At 32.8% G+C, this 25,290-nt stretch overlaps 2 protein-coding genes across 4 annotated transcripts; one reads left to right on the plus strand and one right to left on the minus strand.

Annotated features, from left to right (window-relative positions):
- Positions 1-585: 585 nt before the first annotated feature.
- LOC100806335 (amino acid permease 6) lies at positions 586-4,861 on the minus strand. The gene is made up of 7 exons (XM_003526465.5): positions 4,575-4,861; positions 4,048-4,281; positions 3,494-3,587; positions 3,186-3,400; positions 2,899-3,044; positions 1,297-1,524; positions 586-1,200 (listed from the first exon to the last, which is right to left on the minus strand). The coding sequence occupies exons 1-7, from the start codon at positions 4,669-4,671 to the stop codon at positions 775-777; spliced, it is 1,440 nt and encodes a 479-aa protein (XP_003526513.1). The 5' UTR covers positions 4,672-4,861; the 3' UTR covers positions 586-774.
- A 6,086-nt stretch (positions 4,862-10,947) lies between these two features.
- Positions 10,948-24,491, plus strand: LOC100785676 (protein FAM135B). Of its 3 annotated transcripts, none has more exons than XM_003527811.5 (16): positions 10,948-11,156; positions 11,548-11,937; positions 12,024-12,109; positions 12,803-12,957; positions 14,027-14,091; positions 14,220-14,414; positions 14,570-14,654; positions 18,064-18,309; positions 18,411-18,544; positions 19,045-19,234; positions 19,359-19,418; positions 19,490-19,738; positions 21,207-21,465; positions 21,540-21,745; positions 23,387-23,437; positions 23,926-24,491. In XM_003527811.5, the coding sequence occupies exons 2-16, from the start codon at positions 11,834-11,836 to the stop codon at positions 24,214-24,216; spliced, it is 2,376 nt and encodes a 791-aa protein (XP_003527859.1). In that variant the 5' UTR covers positions 10,948-11,156; positions 11,548-11,833; the 3' UTR covers positions 24,217-24,491. The 3 variants fall into 3 exon arrangements, with proteins under 3 accessions (XP_003527859.1, XP_006581472.1, XP_025984640.1); XM_006581409.4 differs by having other exon boundaries at positions 23,390-23,437; XM_026128855.2 differs by having other exon boundaries at positions 11,548-11,907.
- The last annotated feature ends 799 nt before the right edge of the window (positions 24,492-25,290 follow it).

Below are 25,290 nucleotides of genomic sequence, written 5' to 3' on the forward strand. Positions count from 1 at the left end.
GGGTATCTATCATAAGCCTGAACGCACCATATTAAAATTTGATTTATTGAATTCTTCTATTTATAATACTGAGGGCGAGCCCTGGTGCAACGGTAAAGTTGTGCCTTGGTGACTTGTTGGTCATGGGTTCGAATCCGGAAACAGCCTCTTTGCATATGCAAGGGTAAGGCTGCGTACAACATCCCTCCCCCATACCTTCGCATAGCGAAGAGCCTCTGGGCAATGGGGTACGAAGTTTTTTCTATTTATAATACTGGTGGAAATAAACATGCTGAATATATGTATAAGACAGTTGAGAAATGGAGTATGTTAGATGACCGATTGTGCGTTCTGATTTAAATGCTTGGTTCTACATGGATTGGTCTTGTCTTGAAGGTTAGAATGTTTTCCACTGACTTATGAATCACGGTTAGAGATAGTTGTTGATTGCAACTTCATTATACTTTGTGCCACTACAGGATTTCATATCCAGTTAGTGAATTTGAATCTCGTCACTGTCCAGAATGTTCACTGTGCTATTTAAATGCGCATGCTCCACTAAATTGAGTGGGTATATATATTGTGCATGTACTTTAGACGACAGTGTTAAATGATAGTGCACACTTTCATAAATCTTAGAATTGTTCTTGACATTTTATACAATGCAGCTGTGTGCTATATTCTTTCTTTCATAAGCACTTGATAACAATACATTATCCATGAACATGCTGAAACTTATTAAAACAAAGTGACTTAGGGAAGAAAGCAATTTAGAACACTTTGGAACAAATTTAATTATTGCTGGGCTTTGAAGGGCTGATATTTCTTGAGATCTTGAGCGAGGCCTTGGATGGAGCCAGCAGCTGAGATAATAGAAACGATCAAGCAAGCCCAGCTCAATATCTTGAGCCATGTCCAAGTGAAGGAAAACTTTTGCATCTTTGACTGCTTAATGTACATCTCTATGGGGAAGTAAACCGTTAATGGCCAAAATGACAGTGAACCAATCAGGCCTAGGAAGTCATTGAAGAATGGAAACATCATAGCTATCAAAGCAGTGATGATGACATATGTTGTTCTCCATACCACCCTGAAAAAGTTCACAGGGAAGGTTCCAAATAGTGGAAACTTTAAAGCGTGTTCTCCATTTACAAAATGGCTATTGGGCCACCTTTCCTTACCCCAGTTCTCTACGAACCCAAATATGGGCTGACAGAAGACCTGACAAACAAGGCATAAAAAAACACCATTCATGAGCAAAATACACGTAGCCATAAAATGTATAAGTAGGAAATGGGTTTGATTCTAGTTGTTTACCTGATATGCTCCAACCAAGTGTACGGCTATGCAGATGTTAGCAAAGTCTATTAGCCAAAAGGGCTCGTAGAAACCGAACCCTGTGAGGAAATTTCCTGGTGCGTCGTTTCCAAATGCTGCATAACCTAGGCAGCCACATAGCACATAGAACAAGGTTGTAGTCAAGATGCCAATCAAACTTGCTCTTTTCATGACCTTGTTTTCTGGAGGGCTCGATTTCAGGGTATCCTGCAGTTATGTGGGCCCCATTTTGGTGGGGGTGGAAGCAAAATGTCATCGCGTGTCCTTAATGATAATAATTACTTTCCAATGAATAGAACTAGTAATCCTTAGACCGACGCTTGACAACTTTTTTTATAAATACATGCACAAACAAAATTTTATTAGGTTGACAATTTTTCTTCTCAAATACAAGACTGATTTTGGGATGGATGAAGTATTTTTTTTTAGATTTTATTATTAATTTTTGTTAATCAATATTTATGGAATTTTAGTTATGCACTAACTACTGGCAAGTGATAAGTGTATACAGATACATAATAAGTAATGAACGTCCGTACGAAGATAATATAATTTAACTTGACATCTTTTCCATGATAGAATAATGACTTTTTGGTAAAAAGGCATCCTTTATCTTATCTGCTTTCCACTAAAAAATTCATTTTTTTAAGAATCTTTATTTTCGATTAGAATAGGCTCTAGCACTTCAATGGATAGGTAATGACTTGCATTTGACAAAAACGTGCCAATATTATATGATATCTTGTTACATTAACAGTTAATTAAGAAAAAAGTATAAATTAATTTACATTAGATTTAGACCGTCCAAAACATGTTTTAATAGAACCAGTGTACCATCCAACTTTTTTTTGTTGGTTTTTGTATCATCCAACTGTTTATACGAGTACTACGTAAATATAAATATCTCCAATTAATTTGATAAGTTTTGAATGTCTTTTAAATTTGGTTCAATGACAGACTGACTTTACCCGTAGAATAGGATTTTTTTTTTTGAACACATTAGATAGAAGGGCAACGCCAATTTAATTTGGACTAAGATGTGTGCTCCACATAGACATGCAAGTAGCAAATAAAATGTCTTTTTTGGTCAGTAGTAGAAAATAATAGTTTTTTCTCTTAAGAAAAAAAGCAAATAAGAGTTTCGATTTGAAAATCGCCAAGTGGCCAAAATACCACTCGGAGCCATTGGGCCCGTACCCTGCTATACTGCCACGTTTATCTTGAATTATGCATGCATGCATGCAATCATGATCACTAAGAACAAAGGGGCAATAGCTATAGTGCTATACCATAATACCAGCATGTAAGAAGTATGGAACTTCCAAAAACTTTGTGCTATTTAGTAGATCTTAAACTATTAATGCTGTGGATAGGTGGGCAAACTCGTTTTATATCATCTCGTGACATATATTCTTTGTGCTTTATATTTATTCGTTAAGGTTAATTCTCTTTGGAAATATATATATGGACAGGATTTGAGTCAATAAATCCCAATGGTTCATATATGTAGGCATGCATGGCCCTTTTAAAGTTTTTATGCAAACCATATGTTTGATTACAATAACAATATGAGTTAATTACCTGTATCTCAATGAGCACGTTAGAATAAGCGTAAGCGAAGGCAATATCACCAATAGCTTGAAACGTCCTCCAGACCTTCTCGGATCCCGTAACGTCCACCCCAACTTGCACCCCCGTTAAGGTTGTCCGTACAGGTTCTCCACCACCTTCACCATTAAACATGAATATGTATGTATCATATTGTTGTTATTAATTTACTTTAAATTAATGTAAGCAACTTCTTTTTACCATCCTAGCTAGTGTAAAGAAATTGAAGTTTAATTTAGTTTTGATTACTTATAATTTACCTGCCACTTTAGCTACGGAGAGCCCAAGGCCAATGGAAGAATAAGCAAAAGACATAACTGCTGCAACAATGGAGAGCCACCAAAGCTTATGGAAATTTGGTATTTGACTAAGCACGATTTGAATGCAGGCAAAGAGGATCATGAAAGGGTTGTTTGACGTGTAGCACTTATCATGATGACCATGTTTGTGAAAACAGTTGGACCTCTTCACCGCCCTGTTTTGGTTTGAAAAACAAAGTGACTTTATTATTAATTACACTCACCATATATTACCACCGTCCAAACTTTATTTAGATATGGAAACTTACACCATACTAATTGAAGCCGTTATCGTGTAACCGATAGTTACACCGACAAGATTTATGTACTGAGCTAATCCACACAGCTGAAATTTCCTACCTCCTACGGAAATTGCAAACGGCAAATTATAAGATACGTTAAAATTTCCAAGTCGGTGCGTACTATGCGTTGCATTCAAATTAATTTGGTCATGACAAGTTTTACTTGTTCAAATCATAGATTAGCTAGTACTAGTAAATATTCATCTGTGAACAAAATCATGTACAAGAGACATAAAATATTTATGGGAAATAGGTACTCTTCGTGTTTTGAACAAAAGAAATCGTGGTGGCCGGTGGGTATAGTACCTAGACAGCTTGAATGCTCATGTTTCAGCAATAGTAACTATTAACAAAGCTATATATGACAACTACATACTCTGTTAATTCGTAGGAATAGAAGACATATAACAGATGATTTATAACAACTTACATACTCTACTCAATCAACTCAGTTATGTCTGACAACTACGTACCCAGTTAATTAAATTGCATGAATGAAATGAAGTTGCACTTAATTTTACCTAACACGGATCTGACAACATCTGAATAGGTGTAGTTTCGCTTGCCATGAACAGGGTCAGGTGAACGATAACAGTCGGCAAGAAGAGTGGAGGTGAAGTATGTGATGAAAGAGAAGGCAAAGAGAACCGCAGGGCCTGCCACCCAACCCATTTGTGCAATTGCCCATGCAAGTGACAACACTCCAGAACCTATCACTGCCGTTATGATATGGGCACTCGCAGTTATCCATGTACCTTCAAACACAATCATAAAGTTATAAGTTATAATTAAGTTACAACCAAATCATCACATATACCATATTGCTATTGAAGTTTAATTTCTATGCCGAAGTGTTTGTGCAAATTTATATTTAGAATTCATGATAAAATGAATTTTAAAATAATTATTACGAAAGTTAACTCTTATCTTAGTTTCTATTACTTTGAGGATTAGTCTTAGTTTCTAGCTGGAAAATATCTTATGTATAACTATAAAGCTAATACTAGCTAGCTATATATACTATGTGACAATATGTATGCGTATGTACCAGTTCTTTTGACTCGTCCATCATCGTCGAAGTTTTTGCCACCATCTTCAGGGGTTTCTACGAACATGCTGTTCTTCTGAAACTGATCAGGATTCATCTCAGTTTCTATTATTTGAGTGGGTGTGTGGTGTGCCTAAGAAAAAGGGAAAAGAGAAAGAAAGGTGCGTTGTAGGTGTGGTTGGTTTGGCTTGGCACTACTTATAAGATTTTGGTGGACTAAGATAATGAACTAGAGAAAAAAAAGGCAATTAGAATTCATGATAGTTTGTGAGAAAAACAATAATGGGTTAAATAGAGAAGCGAAGTCAAAGGAGAGTGGTTGAGTGGAAGTGTGGCACATGTACTTTAACGATAGGTGAGGAATTTGTTGATTCTTTTTTATAAAAAAAGTGGCACAATACTTTATCAAAAGCCTATGGAAATAGAGAAAGATAATATAAAAATTGAAAAGCTTGAATTAATAGAGTTGGGGAGTTTAAGATGATAGGTGGTTTTGCAAGTGTGGAATTTTTGACACGGCTTAGAACCATTGAAGGTGGCAAATCTCTGGTACATGTTGAACACGTGGGTCCCCACACTCGTGTTTTTCGTTTTAGTCCATCCATTTGGAGAATTTTTTGATGGCAGCCACTGATGATGGTTTTTCTTGAAAGTGCATGCTACATTAATTCCCTCTGACTAAGTCACCATGCATGGCCGTTGTCTCGCATTTGATTCCCGAACTTTTTGGTCTTATTGGGTTTTTATTTATCTTAATTTATTATTCACAGCTAACTAATTAAAACTTTGGTTTGCATATCAAATAGTACTATATACGAACTTTGACCTAACTTTTACATTTTTCTTGGTGTATATAATTGGGGGGCTATGATGAAGAATTGAAAGATCATATGTATATATATAAGGCGCATGCACCCCCTTCAATTCTATGATATAATGCTGAATTTGCCGGCTAAGCACTCCTGATTCTTGCATTTTTCTTAGTACTTACTAATTAACCACGATCAACAAAATGATACTCCCTTGATCTACTCATTTTGTAAACCTATTAACCAATTTGGCAATCAATTAATTTTGTTAGTAACATTAAATTTATCTCTCTCCAAAATACAATTTTATACTAATTGTCTTCTAAGAAAAACAAAGCTTAAGCTTCACTCTAAGTATCTTTGTTTACATCAGGAATTAAGTTAAGCCTCGAATGGATGGTCTTTATTGATGTACCATGACTTGACACCGATGGTGGTCATGATCTGGATAACTTTTGCAGTAAATGCTATAGAAGAGCTTTTAAAGTGACATTGAAACTTGAAGTGGTCCATCATCACTATCTATTGTCAGTGTTCGTGATTATCTGCAGTACCTGATCAAGAGATGTGCTGAAATTCTGCTTTGTCGGCATTAACTATCAAAAATTCATTCTGATCTTTAATTTGCTCAATTGTACTCAATGTGTCCTTTCCCACTTCATAGAGCAACCGTGTTAATTACTACTAGCATTGACCTAACCCAGTGTGCCATTATACTAGTTAGTACTATGGAACACAATTGAAGTTAAGAACCAAATTTGTTGTTAATATGAATCGTGATACAAGTGCTTCTTTTCCTCTTTATGCTTGTCCAACGATGAGACTTGGAAACATTGAACCAAGGTTATGGTTTGAGCAAGACAATTAAGTTGTAAAAAAGGGAGCTAACAATCATTAGTTTACACAAATTTTTATAAGACAGTCTTTTCTTTTTGTCTTTTCCCACAACCACTCTCCATGTGTGTGATAATTGATTCGACCTATAAAGGGTACTAGGAGTGTAAAAAAAAAAGCAATATGAACCAATAGACTCTGGTTTCTGTGATCCATTTGGACGATTGGTATTTGGTGCAATATTTTTGCTGTTTTATTATATTATTTATATCATATATTTTTATAATTATTTTTATCTTTTTTTTTCTTATTTCTCTTGTTATTGTATAAAAAATACAAAATTATTATAAATACAATTTCTCTTATTATTTTACACGGATGGTCGAGTGTTTAGTAAGTTTATTTTAATATTTTTATTTTAGAAATAAATTTAAGTTCTAGTTTATTGCTTTTCAGTCCTTTTTTATCCTCCAAAGATCCCATCGTCATTCCACTCTCCTTAGGTGACGGGATGCTGTGGTCAGGAAATTTCTTGATATAGAGAAAGTGACATTGAACAAATTTGCATTACGGCATATTTCTGACTCTAATGTAATGAGTGTATATGGGATGTTGAGTTGGTGTATGATCATTGGAGAAAAGAAATCTTCCAGGATTTTCACCATTGTGGGATTTTGAATAGTAGTTATTGAACTTGAACACATTCTGTTGTGAGGTTCAGTGAAGCAAAGGACGATTTTAATAAAGGTTGGGATGAGAGAGTGGTTTTGGTGCACAAAACACAAATGAATCACCATCATTGAATTCCAGAAAAAGAGATGGAGATGTCGTGTTCATACATAAAAGGAAAGTTGAATTCAAGGTTCGGATGTACTAATACTCCTAGTTAATCAACGGGTTTCTGCATAAAAAAAAATCAACGGGTTTCCTGAAACAAATCCTTGAGTCTGAATTTCGGATAAAAAAAGTTTTCTATATATAATGAATGATACTTATGGTTCAGAAAAAAATGAAGAAAAATGATGCATGAAAACATGTAGTATAGTATTACTATTAGGCACCTAGATACAAAATGCTATATGCGTATCTTTTATCCTATACGAAATCTGCCAAGAAAATCTTGCCGTGAGCTTTTACAGTGTGTAACGAGTTAATCTTGCTCTTATTTTTCTTTAGGTGCTTATGATTTTCCTATTAAAGTTTATTTTTTGCTTTGGGAACCTACGGATTAAAGATTAAGATTAAAAATTTAATTAAAGTAAAACTCAGTTTTAATAAGAAAACAACACCACAAGTATCCAAGAAATAATACCTAGATTTTATTTAAACGAAGATATATGTTATCTAAAATGAGTCTCATGCAACCCTGATCTGGTCATGAGTTTTTCTTGGTTTTGTAAAAGGGTCAAACCTTTCCCTCCCCCGACTGGTCGCTGTATTAGCAAAGGGACTAAAATGAAAATTCCAATATATGTAAGATTGAAAGATTTTTTGGTACAGCTGTAAGCTTGAAAGATAAAAACCCAATAGCAGCAGGATTTATAAATCCAAACGGCAATTTCTTCAAAATTAAGCGGTAAATAAAGTAATGACTGTTTTATAAATTAGTAAAACTTATTATAGCATAATGCATCCTAAAAGTTGAGAAAAAAAATATTGAATCTATAATTTTTTTTCTTAATTATCCTATTAATCTTATATTTTATGGTCTTATTTTATGTTTGGAATGAGGAAAAAAAGATGGAGAGGAAAGAAAAAATTTAAAATTTGAATTAAAAGAAAAGTGAAAGGATTTTTTTTTATAAATTCATTTTTTTCATTTTCTTTTATCCTATGTTTGGTTGGAGAGAAAATATGAATAAAAAAATACGGATAACTAAGTGTATTATTTTTGTTTGGTTAAAGAGAAAATGAAAGAAAAAAAAGAAGAAAAATTCTAAAAACAAAATTTGAAAATTTTATTTTATTTTATTTTTTTAAAATTCAAATTTCAATTTTTTTCCCTTCAAACCGAACATACCATTAGGATTCATTTAATCCGATAAAAAAAATCTGAATTAAAATAAAATTTTTAAATCAAAATAGAATATAAAAATATGCGTCTCACATGTTCATTTTGATTGTTTTTCATCATCTTTCTCTTTAAACAAACACGCACTTAATTCAAACAAAAAAATTATATAAATATTCATGTTTTTTTTTTCCTTTCTTTCTTTCCAAAAATATCATTAATGAACCGTACCAAATGATGCCAAAACATTTTTGCTTGCTGTGACCGTACGTGTAGCTTGTGAGTTGTGACTAAGCGACTAGTACTTAGTCTAGATTTGACCAAAGTCACACGCACTGATTCTCAACTAGTTCTAGTGATCAGAAAGCCGTGGCCTGAGAATATGCCAATATTGTTGCTGCGACAATAAAAAACATAGACAGGGTAGCACTCACGAATTTATATGTGTGAGAGCATCTCTCAATTTGTAACTTTTTCCCTGATGAAGGCACATTTTGGATGGTCAAGAGATTTGGCCCTGTAATTATCACAAGGTTTTAAGTATTCGGACTCATCGTCACTAGTTTTTTTTTTAATTTAATCGAATACTTTTTTTAAGGAATTTTATAATAGTTCTTCTCAACTAAGATCGACGTGTGTATAATATAAAATGGGCCTGCCTCTATGAAAACGAATCCCTCAATTTATTCCCACCGAGACATCAATCTGGTTCTGGATTTTTATATAGTGCAGAAACGTCTCCATTAATCCTTTATATTCTTTTTCTCCGGTTCAGGAAAAGCCCATTTGTTTTCATTTTTTTAATAGATCTACAACACATGCAGAAATTATAGATATATACTAAATTACTAATTTACGTGCATTGAGAAGTACATACCAGAAATTCACGAAAATTAAAAGTAGTGACTTGGATGAGGTTCAAACTACCCCATTATTCCTTGGAACAACATGGGGCGATCCAATTTTCTCAACGAATCAAGCTCGCACTTGGAAGTTTGTTCAGTGTCGACGAGTTATTACATTATTACTCTACCGTTTGTGCCAATTTATTATTGACGCCCATGTACTCAATTTGGGAAAAGCAGTGGGAAATTATAATGGTACAATTTGCTCCATATACTGGTGCAAATTAATAGTAAGTTATGTGTTTCTATCCTTCTATAATTAGTATTGATCCTATTTCTCTTATTCGCTCCTATAAATTTAATCAAATTATTATTAAAAATAAATAAATCATTGAAATCAGACTAGTTTTATAGCACCAAAAAAGTGTGCTGTATATATTTATGAGAATGAGAAAGATTGCCATGTTCCAAGACCTTAAACTATATCATGAGATAACGATTGCCTATAATTATTTATTAGTTACTTAACAAGGAAACCAATTAAAGAAACATCAAATTAATACCCTTAGTTAATATAGTCAAGCCAAATCGTTAGGAAATGCAATTACCACATAGAGGACATGGGCATCTTGTCTACTTTTGGTTAATAGTAGCATAAGGTCACCTAATCCTTCCACTCTCAGTTAGGAAATGACCATCACTCAAGATGATGTCTCATCTTTCTTATATTTACTGATGTATGGGAAGTAGTATCTATTACCATCCTTAATTAGAGATGATGCTTGTTTGTACTTGGTAGAGCTGTTTGAGGTCACCATGTCTGAGGCATTCACAAAGACTTTTGCAACCCTAAGATCAGATGTCCAATTTAGTTTATTGCGAGATATGTACAAGGTACACGTGCATGATCAACGCTTTGAGTATTTGGCGATAACTTTTCTCTTGCATTTGTTGGTGGGTTACATTGTTTTTACTAACGAGAATGCCACATATGTTGCATTCTTGGAATTCTTTTGCAATCTTTAGACACGTAATATGTATGCATGGGGTGCATTTACCTTTACTTACATATACGTTCAAGTGGCTCTAATCGTTTTTTGTAAGTGTATATGTATTTACTCTTACTTTGTATTTTAGGACAATCACATTATATTTCATCCTTAAATGTTATCTTTTTTTTTTTTTTTTCCGTTAGCGCATTATTTTTAGATGATTTTCAAGTTATTTTAGTCCATGCTTGATTGATGATGCTCATAAACGAGACTAATTAGTGCAAAGAGGCATTAAATATCTTGCGGACTGACACCATTATGCCAGTATAGGTTATACACAATGTTATGAAGTCTGGTCTCATAATTCAGAGAGAAATTTAATATTAATATGATTCATTAGAGAAAGAAAAAAAGTCGTAGTTGACTTATATTTTTTTAATATTTAATTTGTATTTGATGCATATTTTAGTATTTGACTTTTTCCTTTTATCGAATAATTTTGTGTTTTCTATCTTATTTATTAAGTAATTTTAATTGTATTATTATTCATCGAACATATATTTAAATTAATACAATTCCAAAATTTATTTTATTGAATGGGCAAAATTTTACAACATACCAAAGGACAAAAGTTAAATTTCATAATTGGATTTATTTTATAAATCTCGAAATTTAATTTTTGGAATGTTACAAAATATTTTTCAAAAATTAAATTATGAAATATTTACATATTTTTAAATATACATCCTGAAAAATATTTTTGAGGAATAAAGATATAACAACATTAAGAAAGGTGTGAAAAGAAAGGACCTCGTCAATGAAATAAAGATATAACTTGAATTTGACTCCGCTTTACCGCTTAATAAGATTTGTCATGTCCATCTGAGTTGGATTCAACCAACGTCCATTGCATTGCGAAAAATAGAAAAAAAGGCTACGTGTGTTTTTGGTGATGACAGTGCCGAAGGAAACGATTAACATTCATTTCATTTCACAATCGAAACGCATCATTTTCATTTTTCGTTTCAGTGATCGTAACATAAAGAACCGTCACAAATCCACACAACAACATGATGAACAATTGGAGATAGGTTCAGTCCTCCATTCATCCAATTTCATTCCAAACATCATTGTTAATACCCATATTGTGCGGCAATTACGAACCCTAGAATATGATTCCCTTTCCCTTTCAGATCTTTGTTTTCTCTCCCTTTCCTTTTTTGTTGATTGCCATGTCATTGTCGAGGGGATACGTGATTAATTTCACTGTTCTGTATTGCTGCGCTGCACTGTTAGTTGTTGGCGCTATTTCTTTTCATTTTTCCAGCTTCACGTCATAATTGCGAAATTTCTTTTCGCCTGCTACTGTGTCATTGTTTACCGCATATTAATGATCAAATCCCATTTTTGTCCTTTTGATTAATCATGGTTAATCATATAATAAATTTAAAATTACTCTAATCTAATCATATGTACTTGCAGGTTTAGTTTCAATAGCCTGCTCCTGCTTGTTCCATGAAATGTGCATATCAACGGATGAGTTTTGTTGGTAAATAATTAGGGGGTGTTTGAGATGTGTCAATGTTTGAAAGGGGCACCAGAATTTGCTAATTGCTGCTAACCATGATTGGTAATATTACCTAAAAGGGAGAGATGTGTGTGCTGGTTATTGTTATTGTGGTATACGCATGATGCAGCAGCAACTAGGGGAGGATGTTTTGTTGGTCTGAAACATTGAAGCTGGCCGGTAGAGAGTTTACCTGATGTAATGCCACGCTCTGCGAAGGTCAAGTCGGTGGCAACATTGGAAACTGTACGGGAGATTGGTGTCTATATTCAGAGGTTTCACAATCTTGACCTTTTTAAGCAGGGGTATATTGTATATACATTCATTTTTTTACCTTTTTTTTATCTGCATTTCTAACCTGATAAACTGATGTATGTGTTGTTTCATATAGATGGTATCGGATTAAGATTACTGTGAGATGGGAGGACAGTGAAAATATGTCTTTCGGAATTCCAGCTAGTGTTGTTCAATATGAAGGTAACTTATCAAAATTATGCTCTGGTGGGGTTGTGCGAGTAAACTCGGTGGGTTATATGTTATACCCTACCCAGGATTCATGATCTGTTTTGCATATGGAGAATATACTTCTCAACACCATATTTTTATTATAGTTTCCAAATTATTTAACCCACAGTTGAGTGGTGTCCTAAAACACACGGTTTTAGTCTAATTATGCCTCTATTTCCTCTTCTTTAACACACACACACACACCATATATATATATATATATATATATATATATATATATATATATATATATATATATATATATATATATATATATATATATATATATATATATATATATATATATATATATATATATATATATATATATATATATATATATATATATATATATATATATATATATATATATATATATATTATATATATATATATATATATATATATATATATATATATATATATATATATATATATATATATATATATATATATATATATATATATATATATATATATATATATATATATATATATATATATATATATATATATATATATATATATATATATATATATATATATATATATATATATATATATATATTTCGGATATAACATTTTCTTAAAATGAAAACTATAAGAGAAAAAATTTCTTATATGCAAAAGTGATACTGAGGTAGAAAATCTTGGGTTCTGCAGCTCCTGATATGGATCCTAGCAGTATATATGGTGTATGGAGGATCGATGATACGGATAATAGTTTCTCAACACAGTCTTTTCGGATAAAATACGCTAGGCAGGATGTTCATTTGTATATGATGATCGTGTTCAACTTATCCTGTAGTGAATTTGTGGTAATGTCAATCTGTCATTTCTTTTCTTTCCATGTGTAATAAAGTGATAGGGCATCTTGTGGGAATCAAATTGTATCTTGGGTAGCAGGTATCTGTTATTAAGGTTCCCTAGGTCATACCATGTTGGTTGGCATATCAATTGTGTTATAAATTAGTTTATACACATGCTAGCACATTGTGTGACTGCATACACGTGTATGTATTGATGTAGACAACATTTGAGCCACAACCCAAGACATATTTATTATGAATTAGTTCTCTTGGATTTTGGGAATGGGCCTAACTCAACCCTACAAAGCCGACTTGTAAGGTTATATACTTTATTTTAACTTTATCACTAGTCGATGTGAGATCTCCAACTCAAGCCAAGTATATCTCGTCCATGAAGTTTGCAAAATTGGATATCTGCAATAGTAGATGGGCCGATAGGATCAACAACAATTGCTAAGATAGACTATGATACCATCTTAGATTTTGGGTTTGGGTCTAACTCAATCCCACTAAGCTAGTTTGCAAGGTTGAGTTAGGCCCAAGTCCAAATTCTAAGAAGTTCATTCAAGGATTAATCATAATATTAGTCAGGTTTAGTCAGGTTAAGATATTAGGGTTATTAGCCTTAAAATATTGGTTGTTGTTTAAGGGTTAAGATATTATGGTTATTAGCCTTATTGCTAATGAGTTTGGACCTTTATTGACCTAAATATGAGTATAAGTAGAAGCATTGAGTTAGGATATTGTAACACATTACATCTACTGAATTGTATGCTTTCTATTGGTACTTGTTGTTAGGGAAATGAATATGGAACTAATTGGCTGGGACTTGAGTATCAGATTGAGGTTTACATGTGCTTATTTTTCACATGTGTACTGAGAAGTATTGGAAAAAGAAAATACACAGTTAATTTGCATCTGTGGCTAAAGGGGAGGGACCTAAAACAACCAACATTAAGGATTAATCAACCTTTTATGAGAAACTAAGTAGCTTAGCACTTACAGTATTCATAGCTCCCTTTTCTCTAGTTCAATATCCTTATCAAGTTGACCTGCTTTATGTGGCTCATATTTGCAGGATTTAGCTACAACTGCTGTTATTTTAAAATTTGAGCTTAGATATGCTCCCGCAACTGAGGTTGGGTGAGTCACAAAAATAGTGTATTCATTGGCCTATTATATGATCCAGACAAATGCTTGCTTCCTTTTTCATTGCTATCTACTAGATGAAATTGACATGTTGATTGTTGATTGGAGTATATCATTTACAGTGCCGACATGCAAGCTTCTCCGGATGATTCCCCTGCAGCTATCCATGAATTCCGAATTCCTCCTAAAGCTCTTATAGGATTGCATTCTTATTGTCCTGTCCATTTTGATGCTTTACATGCAGTGCTTGTTGATGTAAGTATACATGTCACTCTACTGAAAGCTGCCTCTTACTCATCTGCTTTGGAGTTGCCCAGGTTTGTCAGATGGTCTTATTTCCAGTTTGAATCTGCTAGACTTTGATTTTAGCATTATTTGTCCATTCAGAAGTTTATTTTAGAGCAGCTTTGATTGCTATTTTTTTATGCATCCTTGATTACATAGAGTAACCTGTTCATTTGATCCATTTCAGCAACTCTGCCAACAGTGAAGTCATTATTAATAAAAGTTCTGTTTCAAAAAAAAATATTGATAAAAGTTGCAACACATTGAATCAAGTATGTTCTAAAACATTGGATGTTTCTTTTTGATAATCACCATTGAAGTGTTGATCAAGTTGATTTCGTGCAAATTATTTATTGCAAGCATTTCCTTGCGTTCTTTCATGCTTGTGCTCTTTGCTTGATTTATATCTATCTAGGAAGCATGGATTCAGATATGAACTCTGTTATGACATTGGTCTGATACATGAACATAACAAATTTCTAAAATTTATAGGACATGACATGGATGAGATACAACATATATAAAATAAATACAATATCAACATAAAAACACATCCTGAATTATAATAAATACATCAATACTTCGAAAGTTAGCTTCAGTTTACAATAAAACATATATAATCGCTGTGGTATTTTTCTACAAAAGTTGAAAAACTAAAATTTATAGGACATGATATACAACATATATAAAATAAATACAATATCAACATAAAAACACATCCTGAATTATAATAAGTACATCAATACTTTAACCTTGTGTTTGAATCAGGAATTTTAAAATTTTAGGGAATTTGAATTGCTTTGATTTTAATTTCCTTCATTTTTCAAATGTTTTGTTTGGATAAATCAATTCAAATTTCTTCACTTTTAAACTCTTTGTTTGGATAAGGCAATTCAATTTTCTCCATATGCAAAATTTTAATTTTATATTTTAAATAGATGAAATTTCAATATTAAACTTTATAGAAAACAAACACAATCTAATTTTCAAATATTAACTAAAAATATTTTTCAATTTTTAATAATTTAAAAATACAAATTATTGATAATTTTAACTAGGGTTGTTTTACCTGACTACAACTGGGATATTTTTCAACCGACATCAGCCAAGGCTATTTTTCGATTGATATCAAATAGGGTTTATTTTGTCAAAGTATGTCGGGAATATTTGTCAATTGATGTTAGTCGAGACTATTTTTTGGCTAGCATTGATTGAGTCTATTTTTCTGCCGATGTTGGCTAGGTTTTTTTACCAATGTTGCCTAGGGTTTGTTTGACCGACACCGGCTAAGGCCTTTTCGAATGACATTGACCAAGGCTATTTTTAGCCAACGTCTGCTTGGGATTTTTTGGTCGATGTCTTTTGGGGATTTTTCAGTCGATAAATAGCCCTTACTAACCAACATCGGCCTTAAAAACCCTAGCAGGCGTTGACAAAAAAACTCTACCCAATATCGGCTAAAAAATAACTTAGTCGATGTCGACTAATAAAACTTATCCGACCTCGGCTGAAAAACATCATTGGTCAATGTTGGCCGAAAAATCCCTAGTCTAAGTTAGCAAAAAATAGCCATAATCAATGTCGGACAAAAAACTCTAGCCAACATCGGCTATAAAATAGTCTTGGCTGATGTTGACTAAAAAATAGCTTTGACCGATGTCGATCCAAACAACTCTAGTGGATGTCGACTGAAAGAACCTAGTCGATGTCGACTAAAAATAGTCATGCCTGATATCGGTCAAAAATACCTAGTTGGTGTTAGTAGAAAAAACCTTAGCTAATGTGGTTAAGAAATAGCTATGACTGATGTTAGTAGAAAACCTTAGTCGATGTCAGCAAAAAAAATCCTAATCGACGTTGGCTAAGAAAATCTTGTTGACATCAATCAAAACACCCTAACGAATGTTGGTTAAAAAATAGTTTTGACTGATGTTGGATGGAAAAACCTAGCTGACATGGACTGAAAAATCCAAGCAGGTATCTACTCAAAAGTTAGTCATGACCGATGTTAGTAGAAAAAATCTAGCCAATGTCAGTAAAAAAAATCATTAGTCAACATCAACTAAAAAAATCTGGATGACAACAGCCAAAAAATATCCTTGGCCGACGTTAGTAAAAAAAATTCTTATGACTGACATCAGTGAGAAAATAACCCTAACCAACATCATCTAAAAAAAATCTTAGCTGATATCAGCAAAAATAGCTCTGATTGACATCATACAAAAAATTCTGACCGAAAAAACCTCGGCCAACGTCAGTGAAAAACAACTTATGTCGATGTCGGTCATAAAAACTTTGGTCACCCATAATTGCAAGTGTTGAGCAAGAAAGAATTGCGAGCAAGAATGTGAGTTAGAGTTAGCATCTCCAAAAAAGAATTTCAAATTCTTTATTTTTTGAGAGAATTTAAAATCTCACTGTTTTAGTCAATCAAAATGATTCATAAAAATACTAAAAATTAAATCTCCTTTCAAATATTCTATCCAAACAAACTATTTTATCATAAATCCTTTTAAATTCCTTGAAAAAATGAATTTCCCTGTTGAATTGCTTCATCCAAACACACTATAAAAGTTATCTTCACTTTACAATAAAACATATATAATCGCTGTGGTATTCTTCTTGTATTGATACAAAAGTTGAAGAACTAATTTAAAGATGTAAGCAAGAAGTATCCCAAAGAATTTGAGAAGTATCCAAACAATACAGTATTGGATACCAGCACCGCGACCACTTTTAAGTATCCAAACAATACAAATTGGCTAGTATGATGACTTAACTGCCCTCAATTTTACAGTCAAAAAAGGGAGACAGTTCTTATGCGCATGTATTCACCTATGAACTATTCCTTTTTTCTTTTTTTTTTGGTAGAAGCACATGCACATATTTCTTTGTAAGTGAATTTTGTTTTTTGTTTTGTACTTAATTCTATCTTTTCTAGGTCATACTCAAAGTGTACCATGCAATGACAACATCTTAACAATAATTTTCTCTTAAATACAATCTATTATGATTGATATTTTGGTTTAACGGAGAGTAAATTTCATATAAACTAATTTTATGCCCTAAAAACAGGATTGGAGAATGGAGACTAGCCCGTAACACCATAAACAAAATCTGGAAGCCCTAAAAATGAAAATTTCATATTAGATAGACTCCAAGAGATGTCAACCTTAGGAATGGCCAATCCCACCCAATACCTCTTTCTCTAACTGAATCTTCCATACACCTCTCCCCCGCTGCCACATGTCTAGGCAATTATCAAAATTTATCCTGTGCAAATTCTTCCACCACATCTCTTGCCCAAGCGAGTCATTAATCCACTGTATTTTCCTTTATTTATTTTCCGATAGACTTCTTTTAAGTTTTCCTTAGAAGGAATGAAGTACTGGATATCAGAGACCATGATATGCATTTACTTCTTTACACCATCAACTGGCAAATAAGATTTTGAGGTTTTACACCTTCAGATACTTAGTAAAAAGAATTGCACCTGCTCTGGAAATGAGGTTAAAATGATTTACCTACATAAGTAATGGTAACTTCAATGTTTGCATTTGTAGTTTAGTAATCAAAGATGATGCAGATTGTTATTCTTTTTTAAAACTATATCCTATTGTGTTTTCTATCTTCGGACATTCTTTTTCAAGCATTAACTGAATGTTTTGTGTGGCTGATCAGGGCTTTGGTGGAGTTACTTCTCTAGATATGAAAAATGTCTTGCTTGTTAAAGCATTATTAACTTCTCGTGATATATTGCTTGAAGAACTACAAAAAACCAGCAAAGCAATTAATGAATCTTTAGATATTTCAGAGTTTGTGTCAATAATGAGTAATACGAAGTTATTAAATTTTGTGCTGCGAGCAAATCAATTTGCAATAAATGTTGAAGTTGTCGGACAAGGCAAGCCACAAAATGGTCTTAAGGTCTTGGCTTTTATTTCATTCTATAGGAATACTTTTTTGTTTTGCATTTATATTGTTTTTGAGATTCTTCTTTTTTAATTCTTTGTTGTCCTCCTGTACAGGCAGGAAATGAAGCTCTGGATTTTCTGGATGTTGAAAAACTCCATTCCCTGTCTCAGAATGAACTGTTGGACTGTTTTCATTCATTAGGAGATCAATTGTTATATTTATGGAAAATATTTTTAAAGTTCCATAGGTTTGCTTCTTATCCTGTGTCATGAGATTCATTACAATTCGACAAAGATGTGTGATTTTTTTTTTAAATTCTGCATTTGAATCTGATTCATGTTTTAAATTTATTTTTCATTTTTCCAACTTAATTTTAACAACTTTGATACAGTTTTAATCGTAGCTTGATTAATGGGTGTAGTTTTTGTTTTTCTTTTTTCTTACTGCCTTTCAACTAGCATGGGTCTATAACTTGGTTTTGAGACTATTATTAAGTAGATGAAACAATTTGAGGAAGTTGCTAAATGATTCTATGGCTGGTTTCAGAAGATAATACCACATGAATACTTTGAAAATTTAATCTGCATTCAAGATTGCACACGCTGAAATTAATATAACATGAGATTGATCCAATTTAGTGCCTGAGAATTAGAAGTTGTGGTCTTTGCATGGCTCATACTCAAATGTGTATCATCGTTAAACTTTATCTTAACCTTGTTTAATAAGCAAATATTTACATCTTCCTAGGGATAACAAAACAAAGATTTTAGGATTTTTATGTGATTCATGGGCGAAGGACCGGAAAGCTGAATGGTCAATATGGATGTTATATTCTAAGGTAGAGATGCCTCATCATTACATAAACAGTAAGAGTGAAGAGTCTTCCCATCGCGGTGTACACAGACGAGTTTCCAGTTTGTGGAAGTTACCTGATGATGTAAGTGCTTGTGTGTTCCTTCATATTCTCATTATCACCCAAGTCGCTTTGAGAAAAGGAAAATGGGGAAAATAAACAAGTTTTGATGCAATAGACTTACATTTTTTTCTGATTAATCATACAGCCTCTTCAGACAGCGACTACACGTGCTGAACTTCATCGAAGGAGCATTGAACAAATGCGGGTAATCTATCAACTTGAATATGTGACATTTACATATGGCCTATTAACAAAATATTGATCACTGCTTTGCAGATTAACAACCGCTCAGTTCAAGACATGCAGATATTTGGAGATCTCTTGCATACTCCAATTGTGATTGTTGAACATGTGATGAATGTACCCCGTCATTGTCCAAGTGCAAATTCATTACTGAAACATATTGGGAGTATAGATTCAGATGGCTTACCAATTGGCCTCAGCTCTGATACTATAGGCAAGAAATTTGCACCACAAAGTAATGCTCGTGTGTTGAAGATTGTTGTCTTTGTGCATGGGTTTCAGGCATGTCTCGTGGATTTTATTGCAAAAACTATACCTTTTTTTTTATGTAGGATTTGAGCTTGTTAGTTTTATCCACCTATTTTTAGAAAGTCGGTGTCAAGTCATAATATACCATTGAACTCTTTGTAGCATTGTCAAAATGGACTATCCTGGCCTAAATCATCAAACAAGGCTAAATAGGACCAGGTAGGGTTTGCGTAACTTTTAATTTAGCTCACAAACCCAAAACCCTATTTGGGTTTAAAATAGTTGGTTTAACAATAAAAAAATTCAGAAAAAGATCCTTGAATCAGATCAGACCCTGGGTTAAACAAAGTGAAAATCGTAATTCATTAGAAACATGAAGTTAAATAGGCCTGTCCCGTTATCTGATTTGGTTTTGTAGGCCATTACCAGGTAAAGTTGACCTTCATTGACTTACGAACTATTTGTCAAGATTGGTATACTAAAGAATGGTTGCATCAGTAGCATTAATATTATTAGAAAATATTTAAGATATATTTGATTGTGTTTGATTATTTTCTGGACATACTAATATTTTTAATTTTAATATATTATAATTTTGTCATTGTGTTGACTTTCTCTTGTCTTCTTATTGACAACAAATGGTCTGTAGTTTCTTCTCTTCTTTTCTGTTTAGCTGTTTGGATCTGTCATAGGATTCAGATGAAGGTTGTTGAGTTCTATACTGAATTGAAGGTTTTGTGATTCAGCCTGCCTATGTTCTTTGGCTAGATAAGCAGTGTTCTTTGTCATATGTTTGTGGATTTACTACTTGAGGGGGTTAGAAACATTTCAAGATATATGTTTGGATTATCTTAGAATATCTTTCTTGACCCGTTTTCTTATTTTAACAGGCTTTGTTTTATTGTTAGTGGGCCAGGGCCTGGGCTTGTCTATTAGTACTAGTACTTGATCTAATTAGTGTAGTTATAGTAATATAGGGAAGGGTATTAATTGATAAAGTAAACTCTGTTCAACACGATCAAGTTTATCAGATATCTAGTATACGACATTAACTTTAAAAACCTAAAGTACAGAATTATTTAAGAGGATGGGTAAATCTTGGTTTTCTTCTGATGATTGAATTAAAGTAACTTTTTCAATAATAATAAAAGAAAGAGTTAAAATAAATACGTGTTATGTTACCCTTACTTTATCTCTCGAACATTTACTGAAAATAGAAGGATGCCAGTTTTTGTGGCACAGTTGAGCTGACATAAACTGAGACCAGATAGAACAATGCTATGCTGTTTGCAAATGATTGATTTGCTTACTCTCCTATGTTAAAAAATGGTAAAATTGATAACATAGGATGCATATCATAGACATAACATGTATATCACTCTCGTTTGAGAACTGCATTGAGAATGCTGACCAATATTGATTGACTAAATCTATATTTTTGTTCAGTATCTGGTTATAAAGTAGATTCAATGCTTATTCTTTGTCACTTAAAATGTTTTAGGGGCATCATCTAGATCTACGACTTGTCCGGAATCAATGGCTTTTGATAGATCCCAAAGTAGATTTTCTGATGTCAGAGGCTAATGAAGATAAAACATTTGGAGACTTCAGAGAGATGGGACATAGGCTAGCTAAGGAAGTTATTGCTTTTCTTAAAAGCAAAATGGACAAAGCATCAAGATATGGGAGTCTGGGAGATATTAGGCTAAGTTTTGTTGGACATTCTATTGGTAATCTCATTATAAGAACAGCGATAGCAGGTAGGTCATAATTGTAGAAGCAATGCTGTTCATCAGTTTGACATTTGGTGCTAAGTCTTGTCCTGTGTTTGCAGATAGCATAATGGAGCCATTTCTATGTCACCTATATACATATGTTTCAGTATCTGGTCCACACTTAGGGTATCTTTATAGTTCAAACTCGTTGTTTAATTCTGGATTGTGGTTTCTGAAGAAGCTAAAAGGCACACAGTGCATTCATCAACTCACTTTCACAGATGATCCAGATTTCCAAAATACATTTCTCTATAAACTGTGTAAGGTAGGGATTGTGTCCTACAATGGTTGAATAAAATGAGACAGACATGAACTATTAGTCTTGCTTGCTTGAATAACCTATTGTGGGATGTACTTTTTACCAATCATACTATCATATTATAAGCACTTGTTATTATTGGGAAAAACCCAAGTCCCACATCGATTAGAGATGGTGTCAAAATAGAGTATATAGAGGACAACTTTCACCTTATGAACTAGTTTTTCAGGTTGAGTTAGGTTCAAACACACAAATTATAAGATGATATTTGAGCCTATCCTAACAATTGTTGTTGGTCCTATTATGCCACCCGCTAGTAGGCCATTATCAAACCATCTGCAAATGTCTAGTCTTGCAAACTTCATGTTCGAGATGTTCAGTCATCAGCAAGAGGTAGTGTGTGTTGGAGATCCCACAACTAGTGATATGACCATATTGAAGTATATAAATGGGAGACAACCCTCACCTTACAAGCTGATTTTGTAAATCTTGAGATGATACCAGAGCTTAACTTTCATTTCTTTTCCCTCTGTAGTTGTGGCAATCTTCAATTCTTCACCCTTCCTAATCGTAAGCTTCTTCAATTCTTCTGTTGTCATGGTTGGAAACTTCTTCCATTCTCCTTTGGTGATCTTTTGTGTTTCCATCTTGGATGATTTTGTTTCTAAAGAAATGGTCGAAAACTTCTCAAATTTCCCATTCACCCAATTTCTTATTTTCTGTCTCTTTGGTTCTCTTGCAACAACAAAGCAATGGAAAAAGAAACAAAATCATCCATGACAAACGCAAAAGATCACCAAAGGAGAATCAAAGAATGTTCTGCGGCAACAGAAGAAGAATTGAAGAAGCTTACGATCAAAAAGGAGAAGAATGCTGCAACTACAGAGGGAAAAGAAGGTTAAGCTCTGATCCCATCTTAGGTCCCACATTGACTATAGATATGATTTAAAAAAAGTTTATAAAGGTTGGACAGTCCTCATCTTACAAGTTGGTTTTGTAAGGTTGAGTTAGGTCCAAATCCAAAATTCCAAGTGTTATTTTGATTCGGCATTCCAATTTTGATATCAAATTGGAGTTACTGAATATTATCTACATTTTCTTGTAAAGTTTCTTTGTTTTTGAAAATAATAACTCATAAGTAATGTTGATGTTATTTTTAAACTCTGGCATGCATGATTTCCGTTTTGAATTCTTTGAAGCCAAGTGGTGCTTTATGGAGAAATGCATTATATAAAATGTCATCAATGGTATAATATTTGGTTTATTTTATTCCATCTTTTCCATTTCCATGTGAATGCCCTTTTCTTTTAGGGGAAAACGAATGAATAGGACCCCTCAAATTTCAATTTGTCATCCAGGCCTGTATGTTTGACAAATGTTTCAATGGTTACTTTGTGCAAGTGCATATTGCCTATTTTTGGTATGAACAGTTAAACTAAAAGTTAATGGAAAGGAAAATGCAAGGACAAGGATGGTAGTGAAAATGAAATGGATGATAAAAAATTATCAGAATCGATAAGTTTTCACAAAGTTACGGGAAGTTAATTCCTAAAGTTGAAAACTGCACGAATCATTTATATATCATATGGAATTATTTATTTTGATGAGGTTCTAATAGAGTTCTTTCCTCCCCTCTCCTTTTTTCAGCAGAAGACCTTGGAACATTTTAGGAATATTATTCTGCTATCTTCCCCTCAGGTATTGCCTTCTCTTCTTGTTTCTTAAAATCATTTTTAGGAATGTTATCTACTGTCATTCTTATCAGCTGTTGGGTTTTATACGTTAGCATCATCATGGGTTTAATACGAGTCTGTGTAAAGTTGGTCCTTATTTGTGGATCTTAAAACATATTAATTTGCATGCAAAGAGTGCTCTTCTGTTACATAATGAAGTGAATTCTACAGTCTTGTGTTTTTTGTGGATCTAAATCCAAACTGCATGAAAACAAGCTTCTGAAGTTTTTTCGTTAGCATTACATTATGCTGACAGATGAACTTGATTCTCTTAATAAGTACTAAGATATTAAAGCATGGGGGCAGAGTATGGTAATGCATTATTCTGTGGAGGAAGTGAAATTTCCTTCCCTTTTAACCTTTTCCCATGTTTTTCATTGCCTCAAATTCTCTTTACATTTGCTTTTAATTAAATCTTCTTGGTTTGGTGTTAACTAATATGACATTTTTCAGGATGGTTATGTGCCTTACCATTCTGCTAGAATTGAATCATGCCAGGCTGCTTCACGTGACACTTCAAAGAAGGGTAAGCTGTTCCTAGAGATGTTGAATGCTTGTTTGGACCAAATCCGCGCCAACTCCATGCAACGTGGAGTCTTCATGCGCTGTGATGTCAACTTTGATGCATCTACCCAAGGCAAGAATCTGGACTCTATAATAGGTCGGGCTGCACATATTGAATTTCTGGATTCTGACATTTTCGCAAGGTTTATAATGTGGTCATTCCCAGATCTTTTTCGATAGCATTTGTGATTTTCCTTCTCTGCATTCAGTTCTAAAGCCTTCAGGCATAACCTCTCACCCTTCAGAGATCAAGAGTGCTCAGATTTCTGTGACAGGATGTTCAAAGAAAAGGTTAACACTTAGCAGGTGCATGTTGATGTCTGAGTTGTATATTTACTTGCCTTCAACACGTTTTTTTCAAACACAGTTGTACATGTGTGCGTTTTAGGAAGAGCCAATGACAGAGCGATGTAATTATTTGGTTAGATTTATCAATATATATTTGATTAAGAATATTTTATGAGGAACTAAAAAAACTTTTTAAAAATTAAAAAATATATTTATAATCTATAATCTATCCTGGGCCGGATCCAGGAATGCATCAAAGAGGGGTTGATTTTTTTTACTTTAATTATTTAAATATCTAACCTCTAACCAATAAATATTTAATAATCAATGGCTTTTACTAAATTATTTACTAATTTTATAGGTAAAACTAAAATTATTTTTTTATTCAAATGATATAGGAAAGAAAATTCATACTAATTTTTTGTTGTAAGTTTTGAAAAACTTTTTGATCACACAATCACACTAACAATCAAACAGATAATCATTTCACTATCAAAAAGAAAAACAAACTCATTAGATATAATAATAACTAGGATAAAATAAGTTTTTAGACACATATTTTTTATGAATCTTATTTTTAGTTTTCAAACTCTCATTTTGTGTAATTAGTTCCTGAAATTTATAAAAAAAAAAATGATTTTAGTTGCTGGACTTATTTAATTTTTATATTTTTTTTCTACTTGGTTGTGATGATGGACTACAAATATATTATTTTTTTATATATAAAATTGAGGGACTAAATTATTAAATATGAAAGATTGAGAACTAAACAAAAGATTCGATGTAAATATATAAACTTAAAACATGTTTTATCCTAATAATTAAAATTCATCAAATTTTATAACAATTATATATAAATATGTTTATAATATAATCTTAATAATTAGATATATAAATAGATAAATGAAACTTATAATAATAGGCAAAGCATATCATTAACCTAGCTAATAACAATTGATAAAAAGA

Source organism: Glycine max, chromosome 6, assembly GCF_000004515.6.
Source record: "Glycine max cultivar Williams 82 chromosome 6, Glycine_max_v4.0, whole genome shotgun sequence".
NCBI classification, from domain to species: Eukaryota; Viridiplantae; Streptophyta; class Magnoliopsida; order Fabales; family Fabaceae; genus Glycine; species Glycine max.